General features: G+C 39.2%; 1 protein-coding gene across 1 annotated transcript; it reads left to right on the top strand.

Moving 5' to 3' along the window:
- The first annotated feature begins 146 nt into the window (after positions 1 to 146).
- On the top strand, positions 147 to 10,087 carry IMPA1 (inositol monophosphatase 1). The gene is made up of 9 exons (XM_059471947.1): positions 147 to 297; positions 397 to 478; positions 1,813 to 1,946; positions 3,855 to 3,959; positions 5,206 to 5,251; positions 5,395 to 5,503; positions 6,213 to 6,321; positions 7,745 to 7,896; positions 8,323 to 10,087. The coding sequence occupies exons 2-9, from the start codon at positions 416 to 418 to the stop codon at positions 8,439 to 8,441; spliced, it is 837 nt and encodes a 278-aa protein (XP_059327930.1). The 5' UTR covers positions 147 to 297; positions 397 to 415; the 3' UTR covers positions 8,442 to 10,087.
- The last annotated feature ends 16,082 nt before the right edge of the window (positions 10,088 to 26,169 follow it).

Raw genomic sequence — 26,169 nt, 5'->3', positions numbered from 1 at the left:
TTGACAGCGCCGGCGCCGAGGCGGCCTCGCCCAGCCCCGCCCAGCCCCGGGCTCCCTCACACGCAGGCGCGGGCGCCACCGAGCGGCGGCGGCGGCGGAGGGGGCGGGCCCGCCCGTGGCCTCGCGCGCGGCGCCTGCGCCCGGCGGCAGCGGCGGCGGTGAGAGCGGCGCGCGGCGCGGCCGCCATTTCGGGCGCCGTGAGGGGCCGCGCGTCCGGCAGCGCTCGGGACGCGTCCGGCGGCCCGGGGCGGGGCGTGCGCGCTGCCTGTTTCCTCCTTGGAGCAGTACTTAAACCAGGTGAAGGAAAAAACCACGAATTTGTAAAAATAAAAAAAAAAAAAAAGAAGAAGAAAACAAGCCGTAATAATTTTTGGTGTTAATCTTTCCTTTTGCTAGGCTCTTTATCTCTGGAAAGATGGCAGATCCCTGGCAAGAATGTATGGATTATGCAGTTGGTTTAGCAAGGAAAGCTGGGGAGGTATGTATAAGGTCTTTATAAATAATAAGGTGATTTATTGAGTCTAATATGTATATACCTTCTGAAGGAGGTTGATGTTGGAATTTCTTTTGGGTAGTGTTTTGTCAAAAACCTAAATGGGCAGAATAGTTTGTGATGTTCAAGTACAAGATTAGAGTGTCTTTTATGTTTGGAAATCTGTTAACTCAAGAAAACAACTTTGCACTTTTCCTTGCCTTGGAGTCCGATTAAAGACTAAGGAGTAGCTTCTGTTCCTTGAGTTTGATTTAAAAAATAAAATTCAGAATTGTGGTAAACAAAGAGCATGTCGATTTTCGCCCTTAAACTACTCCTGTCTGCGATATTATTTTACCACCTGAAAGCTGGTGACAGTCTTTTCTTGGGGACACCTCAGTGAGCTTTGTACCGGGACTCGTTGATGGCACTCAATGCCATATTGTGTTCCCTCTGTCCTTGGAGGTGTCCAGGGCCAGGCTGGACAGAGCTCTAAGTCTGGTCTAGTGGAGATGTTCTTGCCCATGGCAGGAGAGCTGGAGCTAGATGGTCTTTTAAGCTCCTTCCAACTCAAACCAATCTATGTTTGTTTCTCTTTATGAAGACTGCTTTGCTTCTGTAAATAAGAACCATCCCTTACAGTGATGATATTTTGCCATGTGAGGTGTGAGATGGCTTAGAACAAGAAAAGGTTTGTACATCTTGGCAAAGCCTCAGCACAAGTGGTTACCAAATGTTTTGGTTCTTAGTAGTTCTACTTAGTACATTTGAAGGCTGTGGCAGGCAAACAAGATGGCACATGTAACAATTCTGTCCCCTGGAGCTGCAAAGTCTGTGGAACATTGTCTCTGCAATGCCTCATTTAATAAAGTCTTCCCTCAGAAAATCTTTCTGAGTTACAGTGAAATAATTCTGTGGGCTGTGAGACATGGGTTCTTGCTTAGGCTGATACTGACAGTTTTAAGATCATAAATGCCTGGTCTGGCTAAAAATACCTGACTTGAGCTCAGTGTTAGGTGTTTTATTCAACTCTGGTATTTAAATTTGTAAATCTAAAATTTGTCCTTACAAAAGGGATTCCAGTTGCATCTACCTGGAGATCTTCCTTTTGTACTTAGATTTAAAGCTATGTAAAACTACGTACTGAATGGGGACTAGATATGCAAGTGCCAGCTCCTGCAGTTAAATCCAGGTTATGTCACTGCTTGTGTTTTGTGTGTGCAGTACAGAAAATGATTGTAAAAATTATGTTAGGTTTTTTTGAAATATTTATTTGAAACCTAGTATTTTCCATATTGCTGACAATGAAAGATAATTTTTATTTGTTTTTGTTTCAACAGATAATCCGTGGAGCACTCAAAGAAGAAATATCTGTTATGACTAAAAGCTCACCTGTAGATCTAGTGACAGAAACTGATCAAAAAGTAGAAAACTTCATTATTTCTTTGATAAAAGAAAAGTATCCTTCTCACAGGTATGGCTTGTTGTATGCTTTTGACAGAAGAAAAATTGAAAGTTTATGATTTTGCTTGGCAGAGTTTTATTGCAGCTGGCATGCTGGCAAGTTGTAGCATTACCTTCAAAAAATTAAGTATTTTAGAGTAGTAGTGGGATGAAGTTTTGCCCAGGGCTGTAGTAACAAAACAAGGTGTCCCCAGGTCTACTGTCATGAGACAAAACTTAGGCTGAAAGTCAATTCCAGTTGGGAAACTTCCTGGTTATTGTGTTGGAAAGTGAAAGGTGGCCCCAGGAGACCTAACCCCCAAATTTCTTGTCTTCTTTTGAAACTAGTGTGCCTTTGCTGTCTGTGTTGAATGGGTCCTGTGGAAATGAGTGTGCCTTTGGCAGATCTCATACAGTTTTACAACATAAAACATCCTTAAAAGAAGACAGGGTCTTCTTCTGCGTGACAAAAAGACTGTCATACAAAATACTGGTTTTCTTATTGCTCTTCCCCTTTTTTCCCCTTCTTCCATCTCCTTCTTCCAACTTTTTTCCCCTTCTTCCACCCCCTGAGAAATGTACTCTTGAAGGGTAATCTGTATTTTGCTTACATGGGTCTGTCTTTAGCATTTTGACATAATGGCTCAAGCTCAGTGCAGTTTCCTTAAAGTCAGTTTGCTAATTTTTCTTTCATTTTCTTGGAGATTTTGTTATTGTAGCTATGTAACATGAAATGTAAGAAATTGATATAGAACTGGAATAGCTGAGGTGGTGCAAAAGTTCAGCAACCAAATTAGTGTAAGCATATAGACTTTGTGGAATGACCTTGAAGTAACAGTTTCTGTGACATTGATTAGCATTTCAGAATATTTTAGCTTCTTTTTATTTTAGGTAACCAGTGTCACATTAGACATAATGGTGCTGAACTTTCTAGTGAATTACTCATCCACCTATATTCAGTCTTGTTTTTCTGAAGGTCTGCTGCTTTTTGGAAACATGCTGTTTCTCTCTGATTAGTCATCCTCACTTCTGTAGTTAATCATAAAACTCCCAGTCAATATTAAAGAGACCTCATCTGTTTCCTCACAGCAGTTATTTTACGTGGTTTTGGAGGAAAGTGTGTGTTTGCTGCAAACTTTTCATAGGTTGAGTAATGTGTGATAAATTGTGACAACCTGCAAAAGGCCTCAAAGAGAATTCCTCCCACTTAGATTCATTCTAATAATTTTGCAGTCTGAAACACTTTTCTGAGTAGCAAAACTTGTGGAATTTGGGATGCTGTGTCCTGGGGTTTAGTACTGTGGCTGAGCATGCACTCACCCATCTTCTTCAGGAACTCTGGTTTGAATTTCATCCCTTTATCATGTTACCATTTTGTCATGCTTGTAAAACTAAACTTTTGAGATTAACAACTTTCTGTCAAATTTGGGTTGAAATCAGTCTTCAAATTTAACAGTTGCTGCATGTTCTAACAAGGTATGTAAGACCACAGAGACATTCTTCACTGAAAGCACAAACTGTAAAATAATGTTGTATAGCACAAATAAGCTGAAAGGTGTAAATAGTTATAGCTATTTTGAACAAAATTTGATGATGCTGTTATGGAAATAAGTTACAAAAACATCAATGTTCTGAATTCTAAATTCCGGTATTATTCTAGTATATTGTGAATGCTAAATTCTGGTATTGTTTCTATGTTGAAACACAAAATTCTTTTCCCCACATATTGTGCTTATCCTTGACATCATAAATACTAATGCAAACCTGGTCAGATATGGTTGGTGCTTTCTGGATAAATACTGTATTTGTCAGCTTTCTGCATATGATCACTGGTGATACTCAAAGCTTCATCTCACTTTTAAGAATTTCAATGTCAAGGACAGTGTTGTAATTCAGACATTTTAAACATTTTCTGTCTTTAAATGTGTTTCTACTCTAGCTTTATTGGCGAAGAGTCTGTTGCAGCTGGAGAGGGCAGCATTCTGACAGATAACCCCACATGGATTATAGACCCTATTGATGGAACCACCAACTTTGTACACAGGTCCACCTTTCATTTTTTTTATGTTAGCAACCTCATCTGATTACCCTTTTTCTTTCTCCAGTTCCATGAAAGTGAAGTTGTTTTTAATTTTTAAACTGTTTTAAAAGAGATTCTATGAACTTGTTAATAGTTACAAATTGCTGCTTATTGAGAGCCATTGGGCAGTCTTTGCAAGCATTTTGATATTCCTTTGAGTGTTGTAATAGTCTTGCTCTGTTACCTACATCACCTGTTCCATACGAGGCCTGTATTATATAGCAGGGGTCAGCAGCCTTTGGTATGGATTTCAAAGATAGATGTGCAGATTTCAACAGGAGCAGGATACAGAATAAGAAGTTGCAGCATCTTCAGAAAGGGAGTAACAGCTTCAGGTGCTGATTTCTAAGAAATTTCAAATCCATTGAGGTCTAGGAGCCCCAGCTATGAAAGAAAGCAGAATATCACCAGTAATTACCAATGGTATTTCACACCCAAGATGAGGAGGGGACTTACAGTGTAATGCTGAGAGCCTATTAATTACATCTTTTAAATGTGATAGATTTTGGCCCCAGTGAGCTTTTGTGTGTCTGCTTGATTTCAGTTTTGAAATGACTGCTGCTATGTGCACAATGGCTTTGAAACACCTTCTGAATCCTGCTGAATAACATGTTCAGAAAGTTATAGGGAAAGAACCCATTCTGCTGAATCCACAGGCTTAAAAGTTGGCATTTTTTGCAGAAAGAATAAAACCAAATGTCTAGGAATTGAAAAAAAAAAAAGTAAAAATTAATTCATTGGTTGATTGTTTCAAACTTGGACTGAGATGCAATCCACCATGTCTTACGTAGTCCCACTCTCTTCACTCTTCCTGCATTCTTCAATATCTCTCTTTGTCATGGCTTTGGTGGAGAAAGGGGAGGTGGTGGGAGAGCTACCTTGGTTCTTTCTATGAGACCATTTTGGCCAGCTTGTTCCTTCTGAGAAAGGTTTGTTTGCATTCTTTGGCTGCAAAAAACAGTCCCTAGGCTAGGAACAGCTCTAACAGGAATGGCAGCCCCAGTGGGTAGAAAACTGTGTTTCAAATGGTAACCAGTGTTGTTGGCTCTATTGTCAGCTAAATTGTGCAAATTGCAGAAAACTCAGTTCTGTATAGTCCAAGTTTGTTTTTGAAATATAGATTACATTTAACTGTCTTTATTAAGAGTAAACATGGTAATGAAAGAAATTTAGTATCTACTATAAATTAGTGAAATGTTTTGTTTTGTAGGTTTCCATTTGTGGCAGTTTCAATTGGCTTTGTTGTAAACAAAAAGGTATAGTTTTTATTACTTAATATCTAATCAAAGTCAAATTAATTGCTTGCTTCTAGTTACAACTAAGTTCTGTAATTTCCTATTTCACAGGAAATAGGAATAAAGGGAAAAACCCCAGAAGGTAATTTTCCTTTTTCTTGCAGATAGAGTTTGGAATTGTGTACAGTTGTATAGAAGACAAGATGTATACTGCCAGAAAAGGAAAAGGTGCATTTTGCAATGGTCAGAAACTGCAAGTATCAGGCCAAGAAGGTAAGCTGAACTGAGGAGCTTCTTTCTGGTAATTGCCAGATTGCAAGTGGGACAGGAGAAATTTGGGGCCTGGGCATATTGATATTTCTTAGCTCATAGTTTTGTTTTGCAAGACTTTCTTTGGCCATGGGCTGTCTAGTTTTAAGAAACACCTTTTATGTTCTCTTTGGTGTATATGATGTGATCTGTGCAAAATCAGGACTTGAGAATTGAAGATTTTATTTCCCATGTATTGTGGTTTTGTTAGTTTGTTTCTTTGTCTTTGATTCCCTATGTGTCTGCAATCTGTTTGAGATGTTTCTTTAGAGTGAAACAAATCTGCCAAACAATTCAGCTTCTCCCAGGTTGGTTTAAGTCAGTACCACTCTTCTATGTTTACAACCCTACATCAAGTAAAATCCATGCTTCAAATGACATCCTGTAATATCTGAAGACTTTTTTAATTTTTATAGCAATAGAATTCTGTTTAGTACTGGCATCAGTTAATGTATATGCTCAGTTGGAGCAGATCATTCTTCTTTAATTGTATTTTTTTCCTGCAATTTTCCAAATAATGACAGATTTTTATATGTTTGATATATGTACTATTTTATTAAGATACCTCATACTTTTATTCAGCCTTATAAGAAAGCAATGAAGTAAACTCTGCTAGTTACTGTGGCTATTTAAGTTGTGCTGTTGGAAAAGTGAGGTTTTGTTTCTTTTCCAGACATTACAAAATCCCTTTTAGTAACAGAATTGGGGTCAAATCGTGATCCAGAGGCTATAAAAATAATTCTTTCTAATATGGAAAGACTTCTCAGTATTCCTATTCATGGGTAAGGTACTTCCTATTTCTGTAAATATTTATATATGCTGGTGGTTAATATTGTAAATACAATAATTTTTAGAAAGCTGTGGTTGCATTATATTTGACACCTTAAATATGAAATACGATTTCAATGTTTCTGTCTACTAGCTTCCACAGAGAAACTGTATTTAACTTTTTCAAGCTGAGACATGCAACAGAAAATGCTAACAATCAGTGTTGGGAAGCAAAGCATGTTTGGGCTTGCAGGACTACAAAGTGTTGTATTTAGTAGTTAAAAAAATTAAATACAATTGTGTGCCTTTTTTTCCCCAAGATAAAACTGGATGAACAGAAGCTATATGACATTTCCTAATTTCCTTTTCTTGTAGTAATGAAAATTGTTTTTTATATATATATAAAAGACAAAAGTAGATCTCCCTTTGCTCTTTCAAAACTATACAGTTTTAATCTGAGTAGTTTAAATTGTCCATAAACTTCTCCTATTTTGTGTGCATTCCCTGCTTGTTTTTCTCCAGATAAGCCAGTCTACATTTCCACAAACCATCTTGTATAAAGTTGTTTTCAGTAGACAGTTCTTCATTACTCAACCGTATCTGTGTTTCTGATCAAACAAGTTTTATGCTGAGATTCTCAGGATTCTTGTTTTGACACTTAACATGTAGTTTTTTTCCTATTTTCAAAAAGTCTTGTGGTGTTGCTAAATGATTTATGCTAAGATGTAAGTAGGAAATACATTTTAGATGTGTTGTGAGTTCAACTTAGCAAGTAAGTGTGACTTTTACTAAAAACTGCAGGTATTTCAATTAACAGTAAACTGTACATTAAATTGTTATTGATAGCAGCTAAACTATTGCAAGATGCAACTTAAATCAACTTCAGTCTCAAACTATTGTTTACAAATAAAATGCCAGAAGAAACTGGAATTTGTGACACAAGGGTTTGGTAAAATTATCCAGACCAAATTTATGCTGTGTAATTTATTTTTTATGATTACTGTTAGAGGGTTTGGAAGGTCAGAGATGTTTACTGAGTATCACCAGAGAAACCAAAAAAAAAGTGTTCAGCACTGAAAAGTGTACATTCTCCTTGAATTCAGGCATTCAAAGAGCAGAATAGACTGTTACTGTTTCATGGGAAATGATCTTCCATAATATGTTTTAGTTCAAGAAATCATTTAAAATGCGTTTAAACAAAAATTTATTAACAGAATTTGTACATGTAATTTCTACAAATTTGCTGTATTTTGAAAACTCTCCAAAGTAACACTTCATTTCTATTTTTCACGTTTCACTGCAGCACTTCATCATGCTTGCTCTAGTTCAGTTCACTTCCATCATGACAATTCTGTGTTCTCTGTATTTTCTATTACAGACAATGTAACTTTTTTGCAAACTCTCCTCTGTTAAAACAACATCTTGTCTCTCCTGTAGGATTAGAGCTGTTGGTACAGCAGCTGTGAACATGTGCCTTGTGGCAACAGGTGGAGCTGATGCCTATTACGAGATGGGGATTCACTGCTGGGATATGGCAGGAGCTGGAATCATTATTACTGAAGCTGGTGGAGTGCTGCTGGATGTAACAGGTAAATGCATGGGCCTGCATGATGCTCTCTTGTCCTTTTAAATGGCTGATGGGGAGCAAAATGTAGCTGAAATGAAAAGGCAGGTTCTTTTCAGTCCTCTTTTCAAGCTACCACTACTGAGCAGTTCCCAGCCTGTTAACAGATGAGGAATGGGTCAATTGTATGTTCTTGAGCAAGATGACAACCTTTAGTCCCTTGGCTGGACTCCTGGAAAAGTGAAGAAAGACAGTAAACATCCATTGAAGAGAATTTAAATGCAGCTCATATGAGATACTTGTTGTGTTAAATGCATTTTGTCCAGAGGAAAAATTTGATCTTAAATAATAATGTATAATTTACACTCAATTTTTTTCAGTGCTTATTTTCATACCAACTTTTAATTTTCTTCATACATAAACTGGTTGCTTTGTTTGCTTTCCTTTCTAGGTGGACCGTTTGATTTGATGTCTCGGAGAATAATTGCAGCAAGCAGTCGAGCTATTGGGGAGAGGATAGCCAAAGCCCTTCAAGTAATTCCTCTGAGAAGAGATGATGCAACCAACTGAGCACCAAAGCTGCACCATAAATGTCCTTATCTAATGTTGTCTCGTTTTCCCACATGGTGGTCGTGCTGCCTTGAATAGATGGTAGTCTTTCAGTGCTGGTGTGGCTGCTAAGTAGAGCTTTGAGGTTGAACAACATTCTAAGTAAGCTGTAACTGTTGAGTATTTTATTTAACATCACAATTAGATAAAATCTAGAAAAATAAGTAAATATATGCAACTAGTATTTTCATGTTTTATACTATACTGGAACACATAGCAAGAGACTCTTTGATGTCTAGATAAATAAAGATCACTAGTTCTGTCAGTGACAGAAACAAAACCCACTGTCCTAACACCGCATCATCACATCTGATCCTGAACCCAAGAAGATGAAGGCATTACTGTTTATGCAGTCTTTGTCTGGTCTCCAGTGTATCCATTTCCTTACCTCATTGCAGTTTTTATAGAGGTGGTTCACACATTTCCAAACCTGTTTGTTGCTTGTAGTTTTGGCTGCAATTTAAAGCCTTTATTACTTGCATATCATTGGTTTTGTAGTCATCATTCTGTCTTTCCAGTTGTAGATAGACACAATCTCTTTAGCCTCGTTTGTGGCCAGTACACTTGCAAATCCATTACAATTTCAAAAGTAATAGTTATTGTGCCAGAAAATATGTTCATCTTCCAGAATCAAGTTCTGAGCACACCTATCACCAAATGTACTTACTTGAAATTAAGATGCAGTATGATTTTAATTTTAATTTTGATTGAGTTGCTTCATGGATGAATGTGTTTCAAAGTCTAAGGAATCATTAAGTCCAAGAGAGTTTTCAACACTTCAGCTGGCAAAAAATAAATAAGCCCACAGTCCATATTTTTTACATAATTTTCTAATTTTTTCGTAAGCTACAAAAGCAATGCACAACCAGGACCAGGTTTCCATTGTGTTTTACAGAATGTACACAGAGGAAGATGTATACCCGAACATAAAGGGTAGTGATTTCATTCTAGGTGTCAGTTGTTGTAAACTTTGAAAATTATACTGGTTCTCTGCATTTTTGTATTTAAGATTGTTTAAAAGCATCAGTGCACTGTTCAGATAATTAATGCACTTTAAAAAAAGATGTCACATCAGTTTTTAGACTTTTTTTTTGTGTTGAAAAGAAAGTTGTCTCACTGGTTGCTTAGTTAAGACACAACAGTGCTTTGGAAAACCTGACTTTATGTACTAATGTCCCACTATTTTTACTTGGAAAAATGATATATTGAATTTTCATGAGATTGCATATTATAAATGTCAGGTTCTTATGTCAGTTGATTTATGCAGATTTTTCAGAAACACGTAATTTGATGATGTACCTAATGCTGGGTGATTAATGTTAACAAGGTCAGCCTCCTATTTAAAGGTCTTCCCAAAAAGCCAGACTTAGAATTACTTTACTTTTAAATTCCTGTTGACAAGGATGTAAACCTTCTGAGCATTTCACTGTAACTTTATTGCTGTAAACAATATGTGTGGGATCATGGTTATTTTTGAAATGTCTTCTGTACCATTTCTGTGGCTTTTGTGTAACAAAATCTGCATAACTTTATTTGTGAAATGGAGATATGTCTAAGAAGTACTTAAGATGGGAGAACATGTTAGAAATAAATACACTTTAGCAGCAGTGGCTTTAGCTGTGCTTCCTTTCTTAGCATTCATCACGTCCAGTGCTGTGACCCATCAGGCTGGATCTGGGGGCCTCAAACTGTTGGAGTTGAACACACTTCTTGGCCTCTGATGTGCTCAGGTCATAGAGTGTCATGCCTTTTGATGCAGGATTATGTGTGCACCTGCAGTTGGGTTTTGGAGTGAATATTTCGACTTACTCCACTGAGATCATGGTTCATTAATCATCTCCAACCTCAAACTTCAGACTCAGACTTTATGGGTTATCTTGCCAGTCATTTGTGCTGGAGGTCTGTCGGCTCGTTGAAGCATGTGGCTTTCTCATTGTTAGGTTTCCCAGTAATGTTATCTGAGGAAAAACTTGTTATGATTCTTATCTTGGCCCTCTTCACTCTGTGTTGGAAACTAGGCATTGTCTTCTCAGATACCTCTTCAATATATGCCCACTTCTTTTGTCCTGTGAAAGGACACTGAAATGTAATTATTAAGTTTAAAGACATTTTGTTTCTGATCTAGCCTGCAATTTTGACAAGTTTCTGTAATAAAACAGAGAAGTCAAGATTGCTGTGTATTCAAAATGCTTTTGAGAGTTTATATGAGAAGTGGTACCTGAATGTTCAAAACTGTAAGAGGTGTGGTTTTGTTGCTTTGAAAGATGGAGTGGCAGAATTAGTCCTCTTAGATATTTTTAAAAATAATTTTAAGATACAATTATATGTTTACAAGATAGCTTTTGCTGGGCAATGAGACAATTGGATAGGAAGGGCAGTTACCACAGATTGAACAGACTAACTGTCAATGTCATGAATATTCCTCAGGAAGGATTGAGTGTACAGGAAACTTTCTTGCTTAGCTTTTCAGTGAACAAAACAGGACTTCAGCTGGAAAATTCCAATGTGGTTTGAACCTCAGCTCTGAATGAAGAACACTCAAAATTTACAGGTGCGAGAAGATCAAGTGACCAGACTCAGCAACTGGAGTGAGTGAAAAAATTTTAAAAACCACTACTGGAAATAAAAGCAAATATGAGCAAATTTAAGCAGTCCTTTTGCTTTCATTTTCAGAATTTAAATGGGCAAACATTGTCACTACAGTTACTACAGAGCCTACTGCTCATCTTAACAAAGGTCTTCAAGGAGGGGACTCATTTTTAGCCTAAAACACTGAAACAAGTAGTACTACAAAATGGGTAATAGTGACTTCTAGCACTGCTGTGTATGCAGGAGCCTTCATCTACTGTCCTGGCAATCATCCATTGCTGGTGCTCTCCATTTATTGATTTGCTGATCAGTTGTGATTGTTTCCCATGATGGCCTGCAGAGCCTTGCTCTAGCTGCAAAGCAGAGTATTCCAGTAGATGCAATCCTGCAGAGCTCTTCCCAGGGTGAAATATTGCCATAATCACAAAAGGCTTCAGGCTCCTGTCCAGCCCTCTTCAACAGCCCTGCAGAAAATCCCTCATCTGCCCCCCTCCCCTTATGGAATATGGACTACCCCTCATATCTGTGACCTAAAGCTGGGTTTAATTTTGCTTAGTCTAATGTCCATGAGAGCTAGGCATTCTGACTAGATATAAAATGCCATCTTGTGGCCTTGGTAATGAAGTATTTTAAATAAGGAACATCTCTTTCTTTTCCTGAGATTCTTCCCATCCTCTCAAAGCCAGCTGCTGATTCAATTCTATTCACTACCTGTGAGGGAGGTAATTCCTTCCTTCACCAGTCTGATCCTGTTGCTACAGTGCTGGCAGGCAACTCTCCAGCAGCACACTGGTTTTGGATCTACAGCAGATGGCATGACTGCCTTTATTTGCACAAACTCCAGGCATCACAAGGATGTCAATGATGTGACACCTCAAGAGTGTCAGCCAGATCTTGTGAACAGCAAAATCCATTACACCTCTGGATCACTGCTTATCCAGCACCAACAGCAACAGTGAATGTAGTCTGTCACATCATGCTCCAGTTTGCACAATCTTCACACAAAGATCTGCAGCTTCTTAAAGGTCAGTGGGAGCTTCTGAAATGTCCTCAGTGGCCACTATCTGCTGTCTGTCTGCTAAAACAACAGGGCAAAGAAAATCTGACACCCTTCAAAGCTGTGTGCATTTGGAACAAACAAACTGGAGGACTGCGCTCAGCCGAGAGCACATTATGGCACTGTATGAAAGAGCTACAAACTCCTGCCTGTTTGAGGAGGAGAATGGATTAAAGAATGGAATGCTCTCTTCCAAAGCAAAGCAGAACTATTTTTCTAGCACAGTTCAAGCTATTAAGATGCTAAAAATAATGAAGAGTGTAGATCCTGTTCCAGAAGCTTATAGGCTCTTTTGATGGTTGGTACATTGCCTGCATACACTGTGGCATACTTACTCTTGGTTTGCACAATCCCAGGGATGACTTTTACACTGAGGTGATTCTCTCTATACAAAAGTTGCTTTAGTTGGGAATTGGGCTTTCTGCACTCCCATTAAAATGGAAGGAAATAGGAAGAAAATACAGTAGCAATGGCTGTGCCACAGCAATAGGTAAGCCACCCTCCCCTTTTCATGCAGTGAAAGATTAAGGTTTGCATTGTTATGTCACTCCTTATCTCAGCAGAGACTACGTTTACAACCATGTGAATAACTTCATTCAGAAGTGCTTGTACTGCAAATACTTGAGAAATAATTTCATAGAAGCTCTTCCTCAGCTTTGTGGTTACATCTTCCTCTGCTGCTGAGCCGGGAGAGGCGGTTCCGTGCTGGGTGTCCTGCCCGTGGATGCAGGCGCAGGGCGGTCTCGGGAAGATGCGCAAACCTGCAAAGAGCCGCGCCCCTCACCGCTCCGGCACAGCACTAGAGGGCAGCCGGAGCCAGGGAAACGCCAGGAGCGTGTTCTTTGCTTTAGAGAACATCCCCTTTCCCATGCATCCCCTCCACCCTCCTGCTCCCTGTAGTTATTGTATAACAGAGCTATTCGGAAGAACAATGCCAAAATTTTGTGAGGACTTTAGCTTTTTTTTTTTTTTTTTTTCTGACCTGAGAAGGAGTGTGAAACAGTATTTGTACCAGCAGAATTAATGTTCCCTCCTTTTCAATATATGTTGAAGATTGTGTTATGAATCTCAGAAGATCAGAAATCAAAACTCTAAAATAAGATTAAAACATACAAGTCATTAGATTTTACTGCATTTAGGGATGTAATAATTTCCTCTGGGGTTTTTTGGGTTTTTTTTTTGTTTTTTTTTTTTTTTTTTTTTTTTGTTTTTTTTTTTTTTTTTTTTTTTTTTTTTTTTTGCTGTCATAAATTAGGACATGTCTTTTTAAAAGCCTTTCCTTATGCCTACCAGATAATCTTCTGGGCACGCATGTATTAATCTTGTATGCAGATACAGCCCTGGAACAACAAACCCTGACACAAATAAGCTGATCTCTGAGTTTTGAGATACAACTGTTTTATTTTCCAAAGAGGAAACAAGCTCAATATTTTGCCTCCAAATGTGTTGAGATGATGTAAAGGAACATTAGTAGCTGTCTGCATTTTACCTGTACAATAGTATATTCAGACTATATTTTTCAGGATCTGCTCAACCATGGGCAGATAACACATCTGCTTATTTCAAGGCTTCACGGTCTCTGTGCTGCATCCTGTAAAAAGTTTATTTGTATTTATGACCTTGCCTACGAAGGCAGTGTCCTACATGTTAAGTGCCAATGCATTACTGACAAAAAGTTCAGTTTAACTCAATGTGTCTGTTGAGAGGCACTGCCTCCCACGAAAAGACTTGTCTCAGAAAAAGACTTTCCTGCCCTCCCTGTAACATGTCTGGCGGTGCCGTGCCAGGGCACACCACACAGGACATGCCCAGCATAAGGACATTACCAGGCACAGCTCCACAGGCTGTTGGGAAGGCCCCAAGGTCTCTGCTTCCAAAAAGCAAGTACTGAAAGGAGAGATGTGTCCTGTACTGTCTGCAATGCCCTTTAATACAGGTCAGGGTGAATTAAAATAAGTAACTCCAGTGAGGATCAGCATGGTATATTTCTTTTGTACTATGGCTTCTCTATGGTGTTGTAAGACAGCTACACTGTCCTTCCTTCCTCAGTTGCAAATTTCTCTTTGGACAAGAGAAAGGCTCCTAATGCTGTTTCTGGTGCTGGGGTTCTTGGCCAAGGACAAATAGCTGTGGAAAAGGGTTCCCAGCTGAGATGTGCTGACCTGGGGATGGCTGTAGTGTGCGATCTTGGGGAAGGTGGGAGAGGGACTTGGCCAGAATAGACCAACAGCAGCAGGGACACAAGGTCCTAGTTTGGTACCACTTTTTATTAGTACCTGCAGGGATTGTTTCTAGTTTTAGAAATGTCATTCTTTCCCAGCTCTCATAACAAACAGGTATTATGACATCTATAGAGGTATATAGAAAACCTCTGTAGGGAATTTCAATTTTCTATCATTTCTCCAGAATTAAAACAAGTAAATTCAGGTGTAAAAGTTCATCAGGATGACTTTATTTATTATTAATGGCATAAACCTCCACTTTATTGGACGTTTGCATTGGCCTATTGTAGGCAAACAATCACCTCACTACTGAAAGGTAAAAATAATAAAAACTCCCTTTATTTCTGCTTCATTATACTTGAAATTGTGGTTACAGTTCTCGACAGTCCTCCAGCAAAACACATTTAAAAGAGATTAATCGTTAATGTTATTAGAAGTTCCTCTTTCAATATTTATTTAGTTCTAATTAGCAATGTAATAGCCCTGTAAAAGTAAATTTTCCCCCACTTCATCTGTGCATCTTGTTCAGCTCACTGTGTTGAAATGGAATTCATAATGACAAACTGTCATAGCAGAGGGAGGTAAAAAGCTTTGCTTCTGTAGGTACTGAGATGTTAATAGCAGTTTCCACTGAAAGGAAGTGCAAGCCTGGACATAATGATTCCCATCAACAGTCATTTTGTGTGACTGACACTGAAAAACACTGCTATTCTGTCAAATGAATCAATTAGTAGAGAAAATATGTTTTCCACAGTACACATTCCAGTTCTGTTAACTTCTCCTATCTTTTATTTAAGTATCATGGAAAATTAATAACTAGTAGTTATTAGCCAGAAGTTATTAGTCAGAAGCATTTCTTTCTGCCAGTTGTACTTGCCAACTGTTAAGCCTAATACCTGAGATTTTAGGAAATGCCACTCCAATTCTATATTCAGTTAGTTCCTCCAGTTCAGCAGATTCTGTTATTAGTGTTTATTTCTTCTTCCCAAAGTTTTCATTGCAATCTTCAGTGCATCTCAACTGAAATCAAGTGGATTATGTCCCCTTGTTAATCCAGAGTAGAGAGCTGATTGTCTAGAGGTTTTCATTTGTTGGTTTGTGCATTGTTGTTGTTGGTTTTGTTTGGTTTGTTGTTTTTCTTTTTAATTCAAATGAAATAATTATAGACAAAATATTCAAAGGATTGGAAGCAGAGAGAGAAATCACAACCCCATTCCCTGTCTCAAGTAAACATGTTCTTCACTGGAGTTCCTTAGGATAGGATACCCTCCTGTCTTCCCTTTTAGAATGACACAACTTAAGAAGTGAAGAAAAAAATTTTTAAAAAGGATGCAAAAGTACGTCTCTTGATTTACTTGAAATGAGCCCTAAATGCAGTTACTTCCAACTCCACACGTGGCTCTGTTCTAGAAGGGTCTGTACCTACACAGAGCCCTGTGGATCTGATGTAATCCATAGTAAAGCTTATATAGATTGAGCTTTCTGGAAACAGATATTTGCATGTCTTTAAAAAATAATTTTATTTTATCTGAACATCCAGGAAAATAAGTTATTAATCAGTTTTTCCACAAATATTTAAAGCTATTTATTTGGCTTAACTTTCACAAGAAAAGGCACCATCTGCACAGAAGATAAGAAAGTGGGAGAAACTCAGTTACAGTTTAACCTATAAAGAGACTAATGATTTTCTAAAGTGGCATCAGTTACAATAAAAACCTCCAAATCCAATTACATCTACTGAGGTAATGTAGACAGAAAATCAAATAAAAGAAGACATTTTTCTGCTCTGTTCATCTTTACCTGAGCATGCTGATTAAAATATTTTTTTGTTTAATTTGAAGGCTTTTTTCTCCCCACTTGCTTCATATCTTTCAACGTATGCATGATGACACACACGGAGGCAGTGTCTCAGATGTGTGACTCTACCATTACAATCTGTGAAAATTTATCCCTGGCATTTCCAAACGCAGTGCAGGATCTGTAAATCCACTCCCACCCGGCTTGTTGCAATCTCTTCTATCAATGACTTCAGAGACAGCATGAACTCAATGAACTCAGACAGCAACACCATCAACAGGATGCATTTAGTTTTGCAAAGGGTGTGTGAGGGAGGGTTGAGGGGGTGTCTTATGGTGGCAGAGATCTTTCAAGCTAATGATAGGACAATTTGCAATACCTTTCTGCTAGAAGGAAGATATTTTGGTAAACAGAAGATTCATGCAACAGAATTAGCTTGGCTTGGTTCAATTTTGGCTCTTAGTACACTGGCTTTTTAAAGCAAACACATTCACAGCAGGCACGTAGGTGGGCCTGAAGAGACATACAGCAGGTACTTTGTCACATTAAACCAGATTGTAGTTGATGCAATTTGAACTGATTAGGTGAGTGAAGGCAGGGGAGGGAACCTAGATGGGTGAGGTAGTTCTATGTGTAACTCCACTGATTTCATGTTGACACATTCAGGAGCCACGGAAATGACTCCTGGCAGCATGAGGAGAAAATTCTATGTTAAGCTAATAGATTCAATACATCTGTATTATACATATTTATTACCTAGCCAATATCCACATGCATGAAGAGAAAAAAAGAGGTTGGAAAAGTTAAATTTCCTGTAAAAATTAATGTATAATGAAATTTAAATGTTTAAACTTTTACTTGATAAATGCTAATTTAACTTGTACCCATTAATTTGCTTTTTTTGTGGCCAGGCTAGGAGACCTTGAGTCAAATACTTTCTTCTGATCACCACCAAAATGCTTTACATCGCTGAGCCTCCATAATACATAAAAACATAGAGACTTTTATCATCTAGATTTCTCTGCCTTATTATTGGTTAGCACAAATAGCCCAAAAATCAACAATAGCAAGTGAATGTGATTAATAAAATGAAGATACACATATATCAAGCAATAAAAATGATGATAAGCAATCAATCACTAGTAGATATCTGACATCAGGCAGATAATAGCAGCAGCCAGTTGTGTAGTGGCAACAAAGGGAGTATAGGTTATTACAGGTTATTACAAACATAATTAGTGAATAGATTGCAATAGAATATTTCTATGGGTATATAGTACTGGCTAGTATCAAGTGAATTAGACAGATTTCAGAAGGGGCCAAACCATCCCAAAGCAGAGGAAAAACTGATCCCAGAGGGCTACCCAACCATCCCAGAGGGGGTAGGACAATCTCCCAAAACTGTGCCCAAGGGAGTACAGTGCAGTAACTATTCAAAGTTCTCCGTTTGGAGATGATCAGTGTCACTGAGCCTGGAGTCAGCCAGACATCCCTGGTGAGCATTCAAGTGCTCACTGGAAGTTTCTGTGAGATTTAACCTGTTTGGGAAAGAAAAACAAGTGAAGTACAGGAAGTACTTAGAGACAGTGGCTTCACTTTGGATGAAAATGTCTTTCAGATCATAGAGGCATAAGGGACTGTGGTTCATCACCACTCCAAGCAGCCAATAGATGCTGTGAAGTTCCATTTTTGCACATGTAGCAACCAAAAAATGATTTTACTGTTCCTGCTGTTTGCTGTTCCTTTAGAACCGTTTTATTTTCCCAGACTGTTTCCAGTCTTTCAGACAGTAAGTTGCTGTTACAGATTCTTATTTTGGGGCCTATCACTAGTGTCTCAGGATGTCTCTGGTTTACAGGTACACAGCTGTGCTTCAAATATGTCAGCTGCATTTCTCAAGCATGTCTCTCTTTCCCAAGCCTAGTACCCTGCATCACAGTTCCAGGCTGGCAGGCTTTCCTCTGTCAGTATTTTTCAGCAGAACATTTTTTTTTGCTCAGCAGTATTCATCCTGCCAGTTCATATCAGGACATGCAGAGATTTGAGGGTGCTGCTGGAGCAGAGCCCTCCCTCCCAGCAGGGAGCAGTGCACATGCTGAGCCTAAGGAGGCAACACTGACATTTCTTTTTAATAACTGGATCTGCTGAAGCTCTCTTGTTATACTCACTCATTGTAGTTATTCTCTCCGTGTTGCTACTGCTTCTCTTGATAAATGCCTGCATTTTGATATAGCCCTTTTTCTCCCACAACAAACCCTTTTTAATATTCTCTGCCATCAATGTTCATTCTTTAATTAACATCACCAGAGACTAATAGGTGTCTTAGCTATGCCACAGCAAAGCAAGAAGCTTTACCATGAACCACAACAGCAATGCTGGAATTTAATTATGATTGCAGCTGCTGGAAATAAAGATAAAAGATACAGATGAATAGTGATCTTTACATACATCACAGATATTTGATGTGATAGAGGCTTTGATTCTCAAAGCTGTGAAAGTGCATTACTCCATGAATTAATGGGAGGGTTCTTCTCTTTCCAGAGTTAGGAAAAATTATTTTTATTGCATTTGCAGTCAATTTTTTTTCTTCAATTGCTTCTAACTACCACAAAAAGGAAGGGAGAGAAGAGTCAGAGTCAACTACAATTGTTCATCCCTGACGAATGTAGTGGGTTCAGTCTGAAAGAGAGTAGGTTTAGATTAGCTACAAGGAAGACATGCTTTACTGTGATGGGGGTGAGGTACTGGGACAGGTTGTCTGGAGAAGTTGTGGATGTCCCACCTCTGGAATTCTTCAAGGCCAGGTTGGATGAGACTTTGAGCCACCTAGGTCTAGAGGAAGGTGTCCCTGCCCATAACAGGGGTGTTGGAACCAGATGGTCTCCAGGGTCCCTTACAATCTAAACCATTCCATGATTTCATGTTTATTTAAAGTGTTATTACAGACCTCCAGTGACACAGACTCTGAAGGTGTTTCCTTCTCTTTGCGACACAATTAGAAATGTTCCTACCAATGTCTAAGATAAATCTTTCTAACACTCAAGCTCATTACTTCTTGTTCCATTCCATGTGAGCACAGAAAACAAAAATTATTCTTATATCAAGTAGAAAGTGTAATTTAACCTAACTGACGACCTTGTGGAAAAACAAGTCCTTCAATTTTGACAATGAATCATGAAGAATTACACTTTTGCTTTTGATTTTCTTCTGGTTTCATCCTTCTTAATATCCCTGTAGGAATATTGAAAGGGAGTGTCAAAAGGCCCTTTTAAAGTCAGAACAGATGGCATAATACTCCTTCCTGATCCATAAGTGCAATTGTCCTTTTGAAGAAGAAAATGTTGAAATTACATAATTTGATCTCGACATATAATTTGGCAAGTAACAGATTTTTTTTTCAGCAACCAAATACTTCTAATTAGTTTTTTAATTGTTAGTAAAGCCCCTTATTCCCTATCTCCCCTCCAGTTCTTTTTTTCTTTTCCTGTATGTTCTTCACTGAGGTTGCTTCAGTCTGTCTTTAAATATCATTCTGAACAATTTATCAGCCATGCTGAAACATCAAACATACAAGAATTTTTCCTTCCAGGATCTCCCTATCCCATCCTTCACCTAGGCTGAAATCTTACACTGTTTGGACTTACATCAATTATGAGCAGACCTACAGACTGCTCATCATTCCACATTTTAAGCAAAAGCAAAAGAAACAACTGAATATTTTGGCCTTCTCCACATAAAGCTGTTTTGCAAGTGAAGTAGAGGCCTTTCTGTTGCTTGGTTCTTCCCTTCCTAAGGCTATTTAAAGCCAAATTTCTTGTTATTTGACATCTTCTTTCATGCCTTGGTCCTTTGGATACTGTCTGTAATTGCTCAAGCTCATTCTTCTTTTCCTGTAACTATGAACATGACCTCCTTTTCGTTTCTTTTTCCTCTTGAATTTGAGGGCAGTGATGAAATGACAGGGAGGCAAGCTGCCTCTGTGTTCTGTCTGATTGTTTCTGGACCTGTCTTTCCTATTAATCCTTTCTGAGTGACAGCCATTCTTAGCTTAATCTTCTCTCTCATCAACTTCCCATTAAATTTTCAGGATGAACTATCTGAATTTACTCCAATATACCTTTTTTAATTCTGGTGTTTTGCTTTCCTAGTCTGCCTTTTCTTCACCTCTTAACTGTGAATTCTCTTTCTTTTGTCCACATTTTTGCAAGACAATTTCAATATCAGATTGTCTCTACTGGTTATTAGGTAATTTCCAGAGTTAAATTCATGACAACTGAAATTTAAACAACAGAGATGAGAAAGTCTGTGAGAATTAGGCTCTAAAGTGCCTCTGAATGGCTGAATTAGAAATGTGCTTCCTTAATTAATTCAGCACACCTAGCAATACCACAGTCTGAAACTCCCTGGGGAAAAGTTTGTTGTAACCTACTATAATTAGATAAAATTTCTTTGATGAAGAGTATTAAGAAGGTTACATTAATTAATTGGTGACCTGATCTCTAAAACGCAGGATAACATTTTTAAAAGCAGTCAATATCCCCTAACACATTAGTGGTATTGTAAGGCTAAATTTCATTTATCAAAACACAAAAAGTTTTCAAATTTATAGTTCTTTTGCATGTTCTTAGGAAGACAATTTAAATTTAACTCCAGTTGTTTGCAGTAAATTCAAGTCCAGTTGTTTAACCCTCAGGACCTGTGGTTGTTAGTGCTTAACCATGAAGGAAGGGGGGTTTCTGCAATGGTCTCCATCCTGCAGCTCCATTTCTGGGCCCATTGGGATGGCCAGTGCAGCTCAGCCCCTGCTCTCAATGTCTGTGTCCCCCCAGACATTTTTCTGCCTGCCTTGTGGGTAGGCAAGGTCATGCTGAGCTCTCAACCTTGGATCCACATGAAGGAAATGGAAGTTGCTCTTTTTCTTCAAAATGTAGCTAGATAGAAAACATTTTAAGCACTCTGCCACAATCACCAAGAACTGGGATACGGGGTTTGTTCTTCTCTTTGTGGGAAAGGATTAAAACCGCCGTTGCTCACCTTCCAAAGGGTGTGTAACCGAGGGCAGGGGAGACTCTGCTTCACCTGCTGAACTTGTTCCATTGTGTGGAAAAGTTAAAGCTGACTGAGTCACAGAAAGTAAGCATGATTCTTGAGAGAAGCAGTTGGGCTGGAGGGTGATGCTCTTTCAGCCAAAGTTTGTGTTTGCATTTTACATGAAACAAATATTGCATAAAATATTGATGCAATCCTTGTGGCCGAACCCAAACCCACAGTTCCAAACTTCACTGTAAGGATCTAATTGCAATACTGTAAGTCACACTCTTGCTTTCCAGTGCAATTAAACTTTTTTTTTTTCCATGTCAAGCAGGGCATTGCAAAACCGGAAAACTGTGAGCAACCTGAAGACAAGGCAACTGAGTGCAAATTGTGAGTCAGGACTCACTAGGCAAAAGAGGGCATTGAACCCAATTTTCCTCAGCTCAAATGAATGCTCCCCATCAGAGTGATTTCTAAAAAGAGTTTTTTCCTCCTGCCGGTCTGTGTTGATGAACAGGAGTGAGCTCTGCCCTTGCTGCTAAAGGAGGTGCCCCAGGTGAAAACTCAGAGCTGTGAAATCTGCATGGAGGGAAGCATCACTTCATAGCACTGCCTCAGCCATCGATGGCCCAGAGAGGGAGGAACTCTAGTAAAATATCAGAGCTCAGCACTTCCAGCCACCTTGTTTGCATAGCTCCCTGTCAGTTTACTGCTGCCCTACTCAGATCCACATATGTTTATACTCAGGTCTCTCTGGGTTAGTGCTTTCAAGATACACGAGTGTGTCACTCTCTTATTGCAGTTGTACAAGTGATAAATAAGAATATCACCTTTCTCTGATCATACTTCTTTCTTCCCTAAAGATAACTCTGTCTAAATTACACATTAAGAAAATGACAGTATAGTTAAGCACTGGAATAAATTGCCTAAGGAAATCTGTGAAAATCTTTATCATAGGAGACATTGACCAAGACATAAGACAAATATCTGCCAGTTGTAGGTAGTTTATCCAGTGTCTGGGTGGGAGGTAGAATGGCTGATCTGTGGAAGCTCTTTCCAGCCATAATTTTCTATGATTCAAACACCTCTGACTGTAAAGATTGCTTCACACCCTGTGTGTATAAAAGCCTCTTTATCTTGATAACAGCACTATATCCAAACTTACTATGTCATTTGCAGCTTCACACTATATAAAACTTTATTTAGTGAAAACAGCATCTAAAACCTTTCCAGCACAAGGAAGCTAGCCCTATGTCCAGGCAGCAGATAAGTTGCACTGGAAAAAATGAATATATCTGCTGAGTTCTCAACAGTCTGCTGAATTGCCAGTGTAGGTAGAGGAATGCAGGCAATAAATGTTTACAGAAGAGACAACATGATGCAAATCCTGGGGGCGCTCTTACCATTTCTCCCAGGTGGTTGATGTAGTCAAGGCTCGATCTGCCTCAACCATCACCAAGTGATCACGTGTCAGGAGCACAGGCGTGGAACCAGCAGAAGCTCCTGCTTTGCTTTCTGGTAACAAAAGGAAAATATTCTGGTCATGGAGAAAATATTCCAGGCAGTGTTTGAACACTTTTAACTAGCTGAGTCTAGACTGAGCATTCAGTATCCTGTTCATACAGTTTCAAAGCATCACCTTGTGTGTTTGCATGCTGCAACCCCCAGATCTCTCTGGTTAGGACCAAATCGCTCTGGTTACAACCATTAATTCCTCATTTGGAAATGCATTTCTTCAAATTCTGCTCATTTTCCTCACAGCCCGCTTCTCTTTCTAAACATAAATGGGTCACTAATTGCCTTTCCTCCTTCTTGCAAGTCTGTACATGGAAGACTTTTGGAGCTCTTTCTGCGTAAATGGTGTTGTATTTCTGCCAGAAGGATGACTAAGAAAACAAAGCCAAAGACTGTAACTATCCTCATAATCTAGTTTTACACATCTCAGAATAAAAGTGTATTTTAAACTGGTTTCTGCAGAAGGATCAGCCACAGAGTCATATTGAAGTTTTTTTTGCTAGCCATTACTGAAAAGTGTGCTTAGCATTGACAGCAATAAAGAAGCACCAAGTTGGAAAAGACCATCTTACTCTGTTTGTTGGGTGAGGTCAGAAAAAGGCAACAAGAAGGATCAGGTACATGAAATACTTGGACTCTGAAGGAGGAAATTTGTTAAACAGAAATGAGAAACTGAGGGCATATTTAGTATTACCTGAAATATTCAGGCAGCTTCTGCATAAAGTAAAAGAATGAACATTCAGTGAAGACAGAAGAAGAGATCATAGATTTAAACTGTAGCAAGAAAGATTAATTCTCATAAGAAAAAAAATCTTGGGAAATATCTACTTGCAAGTTGTTAAGAACAAGTAATGCAGATATCCATCAGAAATGCAGTGTTAGTGCTGATCCTTTCAGGGTCAAGGACCTCTCAAGGTCTTTCCAGACATATTGCCTGACTTCTATGATAATATACAAACAGATGCAGATTTGACAGGAGAAGTTAGCAACTGGAGGAAAATCCAGCTAAAAACTTTAGAAGATTTTGCCCCTTTTCTTTGCCTCAGGATATTGTAAGTCCCTGGGACAGTGTCTGACTATAAAAGGCAAACAAACATGGAAGCAGAAATTAAAATTTCTGCTTATATCATAAGTGTAAGGACACTTAGAAGCTGGAGACAGAATCTACTTTCATTCCTCTAGGGCTTGCTGCAGAGTTGGAAGATGTATAAATATTTATAGTAACAAGTAATAGTAGGCTTCTCCTCTGCAGTGGCACCAGGAGGGAATGGAGAGGTTCTCTAATCATCGGTGTGCACCACTACTACAGCAGTCAAGATTCCAACATCTATTATGGCAACACCCTAGCTATTAATTATGAAGTTAGTTAAGCCTCTAACAAAATGGTAGAATTTAGGTCACATACAGAAAATCCTTGAACTGGCGTGTTGCATCAAATACAGGGACTTGGGTTTTGTCCAGATGAAAGCAGGAAAAGAATTGTTAGTACATGCAAGAAGGCAGCAAAGGATGCCCCATTTGTTTCTGCAGCTTAGCTCATTGAGCTGTCAGATGTGAGCCATTGGGAAGAGAATGGAGCAGTTACACCACCTGGGCACTGAAGTTCATTCTTTGCTGCTGTTTGCACACTCAGCAAAAAGCCTGTGGTGGATTCAACTGGCTTGTTAGAACAAGACCTGCTGATTTCTGATCTCAGGTTTTTGGACATTCTGTCTCTACTCTCCGCTACATTTGCAGCAAAATGCAAGCAGCCCAGCCCAGGCATTTTGTAATACAACCATACTCTCTACCTGTTATGCAATGCTGGGAAAATATAAAGAGATGTTCTTGTAAAAAAAGAAAATTGTCCAGAGTCATGCTGACCTGAACCAAATTTTAAATTAATTTTACAAGTATTCTGGAACAGCTGGACTGAGCTAAAAGGGCTCACGGGGGCTCACTGGGCAACTGGAGAAATGAGACCCAAGTTGCAAAGCAGGAACTGACCCACACCACAGAAATACAGGTGCACTCCTGGCTGGGATGCTGTGGTTTAACCCCAGCCAGCAGCCAAGCCCCACACAGCCACTCACTCACACCAGGGATCAGGACAGAATCAGAAGGGTAAAAGCTAGAAAACTCCTGGGTTGACATAAAGACAAAAAAAGCCAAAAGCCATGCATACAAGCAAGGCAAAACAAGGACTTAATTCACTGCTACCCATGGGCAAGCAGGTGTCCAGCCATCTCCAGGACCACAGGGCCCCACATGCATGACTTGGGAAGACAAATGACATTACCCCAAAGGTACCCCCCCTTTCCTTCTTCTTCCCTTCATTTTATATACTGACCATGATGCCATATGGTCTGGAATATCCCTTTGGTCCCCTGTCCTGGCCATGTCTCCTCCCAGCCTCCCAGGTACCTCCAGCTTCCTCACCAGTGTGGCGGTATGAAAAGCAGAAAAGGCTTTGGCTCTGTGCAAACTTCACTCAGAAGTCACAAAAACATTTCTGTATTATCAATGCTGTGTCCAGCATAAATTCAAAACACAGCCCCCTACCAGCCACTGTGAAGAAAATTAGCACCATGCCAGCCAAAACCAGCACACAGGGCGGCCAAAGTGTGTCCCAGCAGCTCCAGGGACCCTGACTCCAGCTGCCTGGAGCACACAGTGTCTGGCCTCAGGTCTCCTTCCTCTAGAAGTCAGCAGAGATGGCAGGAGCAAAGAACAGGGAGAAAGGAAGGGTCATAGAGGCAGCACTCACAAAAGCCAGAACACAGAGATGAGAGTAACTGAGCATGGTTGGGGGCAGCTCAAAGTAGACAAGGAGTGGAAGAATCCCCCCCACACAGCTCAGATTTACCTGATTTTTACCCAGGTAAGGGAGAAGCTCATCCACACACAGTTAAAGACCAGTTCTTTTCTTGGAGTCAGAAAATTTCTTGCTTGTGCCAGAAAACAGCTAATGAGGAATCTTGGATGTCCATATCTGGCATCGTTTGAAATGGGAAACCCTGGCTAAATTACTTTCTAGCCCTAATTTGGCATATCAAAGCCTCCTTTTAGGAGTGATGACCTAGTTGAAAAGCTGTAGGACATTGTGGAAGACATCTGTCTCAGCCCACCTCTGTGATGCTGTTCTGCTGTGTATGAAGCACATTTTGGAGCAAAAAAGGAGAGATAAAAAATACTGGTTAAGTTATTTGGGTCTCTGTTATTTTTAGAAAAATGTTTCTTCCTAAAAATGCTATTAAAATCTGTTGCTCCTAGCTACAGACTGTTTAATTACAAGTGGGTGATACTGAATATGCTGGATGTTCAGTAGTATTAGTATGTAAGATGAAGGGAGAGATGCAGGTTTATAAGAGTCCCCTGAGTTTAGACCCTTCAATTTTCAGTGCTCTTAAAATGAATCATCATCAGTAATTTCCAAAGCAAATTACACCCAATTTCACTTTTATATGTATGTGCTCTGCTTGGATCAGGCAGCTCT

The sequence above is a fragment of the Ammospiza nelsoni genome, chromosome 1, assembly GCF_027579445.1.
Source record: "Ammospiza nelsoni isolate bAmmNel1 chromosome 1, bAmmNel1.pri, whole genome shotgun sequence".
Lineage (NCBI taxonomy): Eukaryota > Metazoa > Chordata > Aves > Passeriformes > Passerellidae > Ammospiza > Ammospiza nelsoni.
Note: the sequence above shows the minus strand (reverse complement) of the source record. Positions and strands in the feature narration are given on the sequence as shown.

Bases quoted from the DNA above. Each gene is read 5' to 3' on its own strand.
- IMPA1 (XM_059471947.1), top strand. From the start codon at position 416: ATGGCAGATCCCTGGCAAGAATGTATGGATTATGCAGTTGGTTTAGCA. The intron at 1,947-3,854 runs GTATGGCTTGTT...TTTCTACTCTAG, and splicing joins GAAAAGTATCCTTCTCACAG to CTTTATTGGCGAAGAGTCTG. The intron at 5,252-5,394 runs GTATAGTTTTTA...TTTTTCTTGCAG, and splicing joins GCTTTGTTGTAAACAAAAAG to ATAGAGTTTGGAATTGTGTA.